This window comes from Elaeis guineensis, chromosome 2 (genome assembly GCF_000442705.2).
Source record: "Elaeis guineensis isolate ETL-2024a chromosome 2, EG11, whole genome shotgun sequence".
Lineage (NCBI taxonomy): Eukaryota > Viridiplantae > Streptophyta > Magnoliopsida > Arecales > Arecaceae > Elaeis > Elaeis guineensis.
This window is the reverse complement of record NC_025994.2, coordinates 68,104,637-68,115,620: the sequence shown is the minus strand read 5'-3', so window position 1 is coordinate 68,115,620 and position 10,984 is coordinate 68,104,637. Positions and strand designations below refer to the sequence as shown.

General features: G+C 47.1%; 1 protein-coding gene across 1 annotated transcript; it reads right to left on the bottom strand.

Annotated features, from left to right (window-relative positions):
- Positions 1-7,892: 7,892 nt before the first annotated feature.
- On the bottom strand, positions 7,893-10,531 carry LOC140855627 (L-type lectin-domain containing receptor kinase S.1-like). Its single transcript, XM_073251811.1, has one exon. The coding sequence runs from the start codon at positions 10,282-10,284 to the stop codon at positions 8,275-8,277; it is 2,010 nt and encodes a 669-aa protein (XP_073107912.1). The 5' UTR covers positions 10,285-10,531; the 3' UTR covers positions 7,893-8,274.
- Positions 10,532-10,984: the final 453 nt, after the last annotated feature.

Here is a 10,984-nt window from a genome sequence, read left to right as displayed (position 1 = left end):
CAAAAAATCAATCCTTGCAATGGATTGTTGGGGCTTGCATCCAGCCATTACCAGCAGGATAATTGTAGGGATTCTGTGGTGCCCCATAGCCTTGGAGGTGACCATAAGTAGAGTCGATGTGATAGACTCTAAGTTCGCTAGGATGGGAGTGGTCCTAGATAGAGGTGGAGCATAGCTTCCATGGGTTCGAGGTTCAGACTGGTGAGGACTTCAAGGAGCTTGATCGGGGCTCTAGATACCTAAGACATATGGTGGAGCAAGGAACCAAACAAAGGACTTCAGCCAGTAGAGGAGTCGACTCAGATCTTAGAGGAGTCGGCTCGCATCAGCTCGAGCTGGCTCAGACCCCTGAGAGAGCAGGCTCGAACTCCAAACAGAGAGCAGCATTTCATGGCATGCTGGTGGTATGGCAGCCGAGCCAACTCGAGCTCTGACCAAGCCGACTCGAGTCACGAAAATAGATGTGCGGGATTTCTGTTTGAGTCTGGGATCGGGTTTTGATCCTAGGGTCTTGAGGTCTGATTTGATGGATCTTAAAGGGATTAACTCAAGGGGTGAGTGCATGATCATACCATGGGTGTACATAGATTTGGGTGAGTGCATTTAGGTTAGTGCAGAAAGTTTTTCAGATTTGGATTTTGACCTATTGTATAGGCTATATGTATGTAACTTGTAACATTATGGAATGAATCGAATCTTTTTCTTCTAAAACCCTCATTTCTTTTTTCTCTCTGGTTGCATGCCATCATAGGAGAGGAGCAAACCCTAGCTGCCACTTCCAAAGGTTGAAAGAAAGGAGGCATTACCTTCTCAAGTAAAATCCTAATACCATCTCTATCATGTGAAGTTTGCTGGTGTTTTCGAGTTTTCACAATCTAGAAAGTGTACAACAATTGGTATCAGAGCTAGGTTGAGCATGGAGAAGGAAGGAGATGCCAGGATCTGAAGTTTTCTTATCAAAGATATTCTTTCTCAATCTAATCTGTGTTGTTTGTGGTTGTGGTGTTGAGACATCATGAGTAGTGGGTTGAAGATTGATTTTAAGAAGTTTGATGGAAAAAAAAATTTTTGATGTGGAGGACAAGGGTGGAAGATCTGTTGATTCAGTAGGAACTGAATCTGGCTTTTAAGGAAAAACCAGAAGAGATGATAGATCGAACTTGGAGTTCTTTGGAAAAGAAGGCTTGTTCATTGATTAGGTGGTGTTTGGTGGACTCGATGCTATATGGCATGCTGAAAGAGAAGACACCCAAGGATTTGTGATCAAGGTTGCACTCCCTGTACATGGGAAGGAACATATGCAACAAGCTTATGCTAGAGAAATAACTCTACAGCCTTCAGATAGAAGAAGGTGGAGATGTGTTGGGACATATTCAGTGGTTCGACCAATTGAGTACGGATCTACTCAATTTGGGTGTAGCTATAGAGGAGGAGGATAAGTCTCTGTTGTTGCTATGATCGCTACCTAGGAGCTTCGATCCGTTGGTAATGACTTTGTTGTATGGGAACGAGACACTAGTCTATGAAGAGATAGTATCGATCCTTCGGATGAATGAGTAGAGGGAGAAGATGGTTAGGGGTAGTATGGAGCTTCCTCAGGATACCATGGTGGTCGGTGAAAGGTCTTGGAGGGGAAAGGATAGATGCGAGGCAGCGGAGAGGTAGAATTCCCCAAGGACTATCAGGAAGGTAAGATATTATATGTGCCGGCAGCTAGGGCACATGAAGAGAGATTGCCCTCAGAGGAAGTAAGAAAAGGGAGAAGGTTCCATACCAGAATCATCCAGTGCAGTGGCTGAGAGCAATGTATCAGATGATCTTCTGATGTTATCAGCTCCAGACCAGAGTCATCCAATGCAGTGGCTGAGAGCAATGTATCAGATAATCTTCTGATGTTATCAGCTGGACACAGAAAGGAGGCAGATCGATAGGTACTGGACTCTGCTAGCTCTTATCAATGTACACCTCACTGGATGTGGTTCATTTCTTATACATAGGAGGATGAGGGGCAGCGAGTGATACTAAGAGATGGGAGCTCCTATGGTGTAGCAGAAGTGGGTTCCACAGGCTGAGGATGTATGACAAGAGGGTGCAGACCTTGATAGATATGCATCATGTCTCAGATCTCAGGAGTGTAGTATCACTTGGATACTTGGAGAAAAAGGACTTCATTTTTAGAAGCAATTTAGGAGTGCTGAATGTCTTCAAGGATAACAGGATTGTGATGAGAGGGAGGAGACTGAAGAGTTGTCTGTACCAGATGGAGGGATCTGTTGTGTCCAGAAAGACTGATGTGATTGCTTCAGCTATAGAGGATCAGTCGGAGATCCAGTTGGTGTAGATTAGACAGTTGATGGTATGTTTATCGAAGCTGCCTATTGCAAGGTCACTAGATCACAAGGAGGTGGAGCATCGAGTACAGGTGTGTCCACATATGGAAGAGGAGGAGCACCAGAGAGAGGTTCCTTTATGGGTGATAATGAAAATTATGGCCATGGCATGGGCTCTAGGCAAGGAGATGTAGAGGGAGATGGAGTCTCCCAGGCACTCAGACAGCTTTGAGCGGGCATCAGAAGAGGGTCTAGAGGCATATGCATCGGGAATAGATGCTACGATGATGACAAGATGCAAAAAGAACCTGAAGATCTATGAAGAGACTTCCACCAGCATGGACCATAGGTGGATTGGAGGCAAGAGAGTAGAGCTACGATCACTTCAGAATTTTTCGATGCTGCAGTGGAGTATGTCGTAGGAGCAGCGACGGTTAGAGCTACTAGGCCAGTGGTGACTAGAGCCACTAGAGCAACGACGAAGAGAGTCACTGGGGCTACAGTAGTTGGGAGTCGTAAGTGGAGTAACTGGTGGTGCGATAGTGAGTCACGGAGGCAGCAGCAGGAGTAACTACTGGATCAGTGGTGGGCATAGTCGCTAACAACAGGATCTACAGGAGAGATGTCCGAACATAGGATGAGAGCTTCAGCCATAAGGAAAATGGTGGCAGTCTCCCGGATAGCTCCAGGATTGAGATACTATGGTGGCGAGGAGGTCTGCATAGTTGGCTTCACTTCTTATTGGCCAGGTCGTATAGAGGATCAGAGCTCGATGAAGAGTGGTGCTTGCCAAGGCTTCAGGGGCACCAAGGTAGAGATTGTAGGGATGCTGTGGTGCCCCCATAGCCTTGGAGGTGACCACAAGTGGAGTGGGTGTGATAAACTCTAGGTTCACTAGGACAGGAGTGGTCCTAGAGTGGAGGCAGAGCACAGCTTCCATGGGCTCGAGGTTTGGATTGGTGAGGACTTTGAGGAGCTTGGTTGGAGCTCTGGATACTTGGGACATAAAGTAGAGAAAAGAACCAAGCAAAGGACTTCAACCAGTAGAGGAGTCGACTCGGACCTTGAAGGAGTCAGTTCGAATCAGCTTGAGCCAGCTCAGACCCCTGAGAGAGCTGGCTCGAACTTCAAATAGAGAGTAGTGTTTTATGGCACACCGATGGCACGGTAGCCGAGCTGACTCTAGCTCTGATCGAGCCGGCTCGAGTCACAAAAATAGATGTGAGGGATTTCTATTTGGATTTGGGATCGGATTTTGATCCTAAGATCTTAAGGTCTGATTTGATGGGTCTTAAGGGGACTAACTCAAGGGATGAGTGCATGATCAGACCATGGGTGTACATGAGTTTGGGTGAGTATATTTGGATTAGTCCAGAGAGTTTTCAAATTTAGATTTTGACCTATTGTATAGGCTATATATATGTAACCTGTAACATTATGGAATACATCGAATCTTTTTCTCCCAAAATTCTCGTTTCTCTTTTCTTTCTGGTGGCACGCCATCATAGGAGGGGAGCAAACCCTAGCCGCCACCTCCAAAGGTTGAAAGAAGGGAGGCGCTCCCCTTTAAAGTAAAATCCTAGTGCCACCTCTATCATGTGAAGTTTGTTGGTGTTCTCAAATTTTCACGATCTGAAAAAAGTGCACCACAATAATAATCCCTTCGACTGATATTGCATCTCCAGTAAAACCTACAAAAGGAGAATCAACCATGCCCAGTCATTCTGGAGGGATGCCCATGTTGGAGAATGCATTGTAAAATAGAACGCCAGCCAAGCTTCCATTATCTATTAGAATCCAGGGTACATCATAATTTGTAATACGAAGAGATACAACCACTACATCATTGTACAAAAATTAAATTCCCTCCATGTCCTGCTTAAAGAAAGTAATTGCTTCCTCCAATTTCTGCCCTTTGGCCAATCCATCGGGCCCCATTCCGTCGTGCCCTCCAGCAATGGTATTAATCACTCCAGCCATGGGTCAATTTTTCGCCAACTGCTCCCATCGAGGCTGCTTTGGGTGTTGAGGTGCTCTAGATAGCTATATGGATCCTTCTTTTATGTTATGGATAAAACAGTCCAAGTGGCCTTGACAAATAAGCCCCTCGATCTCATCTTTGAGCTAGATGCAATTTTCGATATCATGGCTGTGGTTACGGTAGTAGAGACAATACCTCTTCCATGTGCGATTTTGCAATCAAGATCTCATTCTTTCTGGTCTGGGCAACTGCTTCCTAATCTCTATAAGTACTTGGGCTTTGGAGACATTCAGAGGGATGTAGTTGGTAAACCTCCTTTGAGGAAACTGACACCTTGGTGATCGACGACACTATTTTTGAGGGCTTCTAGGTCACCAGCTCCAGGGAGGGGTTCTGGATCTTTATCGATGAGGAGTCCAGGATCGTGACCGATTCCTCGGGGGATCCTCTCAGATCGAAGAGAGCTTGAGGTCTTTCTTTTCTCTTCAATCATAGGGTCGACCAAGGTATCATACTTTTTGAAGGCTTCATTAGCTCAAGCATACTTCTCAAGCCGATCTAATATCTTGACAAAGTTTTTCGAATACTTCTTCTCTAGAGAGTAAAGAAAAAAATTCCTCCAGAGTCCGCTCTTGAAGGTGGTCATGGCGATCGACTAATCCAGATCGCATACTTCTAGGACGTCCATGTTGAAGCGGTTCATGTAATCATAGAGGAGTTCTCCTTCCCACTACTTAATATTTACTAGAGAGTTAGATTGTCGATGATGCCTTTTACTGATATGAAGTGGATATCAAACGATCGGCTTAGCTAGTCGAATGAGTGGATAGAGCCTGACTTCAGATCTGAATATCAATCTTAAGCCGTCTTCTTAAGGGTAGAAGAGAAAGCTTAGTATAGAATTGCATCACATACCCTATAGAGGAGCATGAGAACCCTAAAGTTCTCTAGGTGGTTTACTGGGTCGGTCAACCCATCATAGCTTTCAAGCTGAGGTACTTTGAAGTTGCTAGGCAGCGGCTCTTGCATAATTCTATCACTGAAAGATGGGTTGATGCGGAAGCCAAGTTGATCGCCTCATTGTGTGGCACCTTAATCTATTATTTCATCTCTTGGAATCTATGATCCACGTTGGGATCTCGAACTACGTAGACCCCTATGTGGCACGATGGGAAATGACTCAGAGTGGACCCCACACCAGAGAGTGGGGTTGACTCCTTCATTCAGGGCTCTGGGGTCGATCAGTCGCATTTGCCTACCTCAATCCAGGCTTTGCGGTAGAGACTGAGGAGATCACTGCAGGAGCAATTCCTGTGCCAAATTTGTTTGTTATATGGCATTGACCGCCGTAGTCAATGCTTGCAGTTGGGTGATCAAAATATTAAACTGGTCTTGATTTACCCCCTCAGCCGACCAGGGGCTACAAAGGTGCCCTCGGCTACAAAGTTGGAATATGGTTCTCGATCGGATTTTCAATCGATCGGCATGTCATGGCATTTGAACGTCTTGAAGATGTTCTTTGCGGCAGCATGGTGATGGATCCTGTGCTTTTTTTCAGAAAATAAGTCTGAAAGACTCTTTCTCTAGTGCCAATCTATTGCTGCAAATTTTTGACTCAAACCAGAGTTGCTGGAGTGCGGCAGCACCCAGCAGAGATGATGGTGCCCGGACCTACAAAGAAAGACTCAGGCTAGAATTAACTCCAACGAGGATCCTTCAATACTCAAGTCGGAAATCTAGAATAGATGGAAAGGAGAGTGCACGAGAATTGCATACCTCGGGGGTCCCTTAATTGTCTATATTTATATATCGATGTTAGAGCTACGGAGGATGAGTTGTAGAAGGCCCTCTTGTTGTCTCTGGCTATACCACTTCAAAAATTCTGGCCTGATATTTAGTGATAGATATTACCTTATGCAGTGTGCAGCCAGCCGCTTTTAAGAGTGGCGTGATTTGACAGAACCTCATTTGGTGCGCAGTCAGCCACTCTCAAGAGCGGCACGATTTGACATCGAGTAGTATGATTTGAAGGGACTGCATAGGGGTCCCTTGTCAACTTTTTCAAATATGGCAGTCGGCAGTAAGTCCCTTGGTCGGAGACAATGTTAGGGGCGGGACTCTTCTTGAATCAATGTCCGATGTCTAGGGCTCGTTCTAATGGTATTTGGATGTATAGGTCAGCAATCAGAGGTGCTTGGAGGCGGGCTTAGCGCCGATGCTAAGGTCGGCGGCTCAAGTGTGGATTGGCGACTTATGGAGAAAGGTGCTAGTGGGAGGTCAGAAATCTGTGCATAGGTTGGCGGCCGATGTGCGAGTCAAACACGACGAGAGCTTATCAATATATTCGCATCGAGCATCTAAGTTCTACCCATAACAACAGTAGTAACTATGGAGTAATCTTAAATTATCATGTATAACCAGAAAGTTTATATTTATTGAACATTGATCATGACAAGAATAAAAAAAAAACCTACGTTACAAAAAAATCCACTGATGCAAGTGTCTTTGATACTTTATTCTCCTCACTACATGGCATTAATCTTCGTTGTTGTAGTATGTCTTGCATCTTCTGAAAACATTTCTCAGGCATGTTTCATCCAAGTTTGAATGTAACTCATGATAGAATATCAAAATCATTGGTAAATTCTCTGATAGAAGGATGGATTCCCATATATTTTGGCCTATAGCAACTGATTTATTAAATTTTCCACAAGAATCAAAATCCATAGAGATCACATGTTCATATAGTTATCATTTTCCAAACTGATTGATGTCTTTTAGACATTACAAAGTTCAAAGATCAATAAGCAACCGACTTAAGAGACATTGAATGGACAGCTCCTATACTTTTTGAGTTGATTCTCCCAACTTTATCATTTGTTAAATTATATGTGTCATATGGTCATGAATGTTAGGGCTTGTCCTGTGGTTATACCCTTCCACTTAGCATCAGAGATTATAGATTCAATTCTTAAATGTTGCACACTCAAAAATATAGACCCGGTTAACAACAATGCTTGACAATCGTAAGCAGTATACCAAGGATGGAATATCATCTCCAATGAGTAATCCAGGTAAGTGCAAGAGTATGGGAGCATAGGAGTTTGGCCAATGTGAAGTATCCTCTTCACCCATTTGTGTTTCCTGTGCTTCACGGCAATTAATTACTGAAGGTCAGCTTCTATGGGCCTTGGAAGGACACGGGCATGGGGCTTTAAAAGGAGATGGGCATGTTGGAACAGACTATGTTGTTCATCATCATTCGGGTCGAGTGTTGGCCGCCGGATTGGTTTCCTCTACGGTTGACTTCGATTCTATTGATCGTGATTTCGGCGATATGGCATGTGTTTATCTCACTCTTATAACCTTCCATCAGGATATATAAGCTTTGGATTGAAGGTGACTCGCATTTGATTTTGCTCATGGATACTTTAGGAAGCCTAAGAACTGGCTAGATATATAGATAGATTAAATGGCCTCATATTTCTAGGAAGGGTAATTAGGTTGGTGACTGCCTCATTAACAACACATATGATTAGAGGGATGTTATGCACTAAAAGGCTTCCAAAGTGAGGTAACAATTCATGCAAACGTGGATGTTTTCTTATTCCTATAATGGTAGCTAATCTTAGATCTGATCGGATCTGAATGGAGATCCACTCGCCGGTAATGATAGCAAAATGAAGGTAATGAGAAAACTCAAAATCAGTCACATGTCTTCTCTCACTATTCCATAAGCACTGATTATGTCAACCACCTCGTTTGCTCTTAACCACTTATCAGATCTCCGGTAGCACAGAAGTTCAGTATATTGTCACACATGTTGATCCATTCCCTCCTAGTGGTTGTCAGTCGGCTCCATTGTAGTAGAAGCCTTTCTTGTAGGCCTCTGAAGTCCCTCAAGAATTAAAGATAATTCCTTCTTTTTTGTTAGAAACAAAATTCCTTCCAACAACACTAATGTCAATCAGCAGCAGCACTAGAAGAAAGAGATATTGGAGCAGAGTCTGTTGCAGGGTTTCCGGGACCCTCGGCGGCCAGCAGCAGGGCCACCACCTCACTCATTGCGGGCCGCTTCTCCGGTTCGGGATGGCAGCAGGCCAGGCCCAGCTTGAGCACCAGCTCCATCTCCTCCTCCCGGAACTCCATCCGCTTCTCCGCCACCTCCACCAGCCGCCCCTCCGCATACATCTCCCTCACCCACTCCACCAGCACCCAATCCTCATCCTCCACCCTCGCCGCCCTCTCAATCGGCCGCCGCCCGCATGCCGCCTCCAACACCACCACCCCAAAGCTATACACGTCACTCGCCACCGTGGGCGTCGCCGCCAACGCCAGCTCCGGCGCCAGATACCCCAGCGTGCCCACCACCCTGGTGTTGCTCGGCGCCGCCCCTCGCTCGTACAGCTTGGCCAGCCCGAAGTCTCCGAGCCTCCCCCGCATCTCGCCATCCAGCAGTATGTTGCTGCTCTTCACGTCCCGGTGGAGCACCACCTGCTCCCACCCCTGATGCAGGTATTGCAGCCCCTCCGCCACATCCGCCAGCACTCGCCGCCGCGCCACCCACCCCATGGTCTCCCTCCTCCCTTCGTCGAAGATCCACTGGCTAAGATTGCCGTTGGGCATGTATCCGTACACCAGCATCAACTCGTTTCCTTTCCGGCACCACCCTCGGAGCGGGACCAAGCTCCGGTGCTGCAGCCTCCCTATGCTTGATATCTCCGCCATGAACTCCCGCAGCCCCTGCTTCGAGTCGTGGGACACACACTTCACCGCCACTTCCTCCACCTCCTCCGCTTCTCCTCCTCCTCCCCCTTCAATTCCTCTGGAGATCGAAACCGGGAGAGCCCCCTTGTAGACCTTCCCAAATCCACCGATTCCGAGAAGTCTCTCCTTCGAGAACCCATCTGTGGCGTTCGAGAGATCTTCATAGGAGAATCGCCGCGGCCAGTACTTCAGTTCCCACTCTTCGTCCTCCTCATCCTCTTCTTTTCCTTCTTCCCGGATCTTAGCCCTCTTCTTTCTATAGTAGTAGTAGAAACCCGAGGAGAGGACGAGGATTGCGAGAGCAACGGATGCGCAAGAGACCCCGGCTATGAGTCCTGGAGATGGAGATGACGAGGAGGACGAAGATTGGGGCAGGAAGACGGGGAGATTGGACGTGTTGAGCTCCCGCGCAGCGCCGCCGGTGTCGCTGAGGCTCCAGGCGAGAATCCTCTGAGCCTCCACCCACTTGACCTTCGAAGCCGAGAAGCCGACAAACATCTCCGGCGAGACGTAGTTGGCGATCTGCGGGTCCGTGTAGGAGATCAGTGGCTGCGGCGGTCTCGGATCCTCGGCGGCGGCGATTGTGACGTTGATTTGGAATTGAGGCCCATCGAATTCGATCCAAGCTCGGATATTTTTCCCTGATCTCATGTCAAGAGGAATGAATTCAAGTCCCGACGAGCCGTTCCGGTAGTAGCCGGCGGAATGAGTTTTAGCTGATTGAATGAAGTTGAGGTCGATGCCGACGTGATTGCCGTCAGGATCGTTGAATTCCGGGTTCTGGCCGGTGTCAAACTCGACGGCGAGTAGCGGCGCCGGAGACTGGCGGGTGGAGTTGGAGAAGATGCCGAAGTACTGGCCGGAGATGGCGCCGGGCGGCGAGGTGGAGTTGGAGAGGACGAAGGCGAGGCCGAACCCGGGGCTGCTCGGGATGTCGGGGAGGATGGAGAAGACGAAGGAGGTGGAGAAGGAGGAGAGAGTGCGGTTGGGGGCGGTGGAGAGATGGAGGCGGGAGGGGAAGAAGGCGCGGCCGATGGAGTAGTAGTTGGAGTCGTTGGTGAGGCGGAGGACGGAGGAGTCAACGCGGGCGTCGCCGACGAGGAGGAGGTCGGAGGTGTTGAAGGAGTTGAAGAGGAAATCCACGGCGGCGGAGATGGCGGAGAGGGAGAGGAGGTGGATGACGGCGGCTAAGATCCGCTGCTTCATCCTGTCGGCTTGCTTCTCTCCGTTTTGTTCCTGGAATGGAATGGAGTGGGTATGATTCGGTGGGGAAAGGGTGTGGTGGGCTGACGGTGCTGCGGCGGGTGGATGAGGCCTGCCGCCGCTGTTTTGAACGGAAGTATTCCGCACGCATATAATAGTGCAATATTAATTTATTATATGTTGACAAATGGTTTTTTTTGACCGGGCTCTTGCCATTGATCTACCCATGATCCAGCACGGATTTTAGGTGTGACCGGAAGGAGAAAAAAAATACTCGTAGCAAACTCCTTTCAAGAGTTCGCCTTCTTCGTCCAAAGGTTCATCGGAGTGGAGGACTCTAAGGCTTTATTCAGTTTTTTTTTTTTTTAAACACTCAAGATTTTGGCTACAAAAGAGACCCCACCTTGTGTTTAATTTGATTGTTGGTGGAGGGAAGAATTTTTTTTTTTTTTTTGGTGAACAAAAGAACAAAACAAAAACCTATCGAATCTCTGTTAACCAAAAAAGCTAAAGCAGCCGGAAGAGAAGTTGACTTCCAAAAATCCTCGTCTGTGAAGATTTGCCAACCAATCAGCTGAAAAGTTCGCCTCACGGAAAACACGGACCGGCCGAAAGAAATCCAAGGTTTCAATCATTTTATGAATATCCATAACTAGCGGGAGAGATTGTTTGCTAGGAGTAATATCTTTAAGCCAGGAGCTGA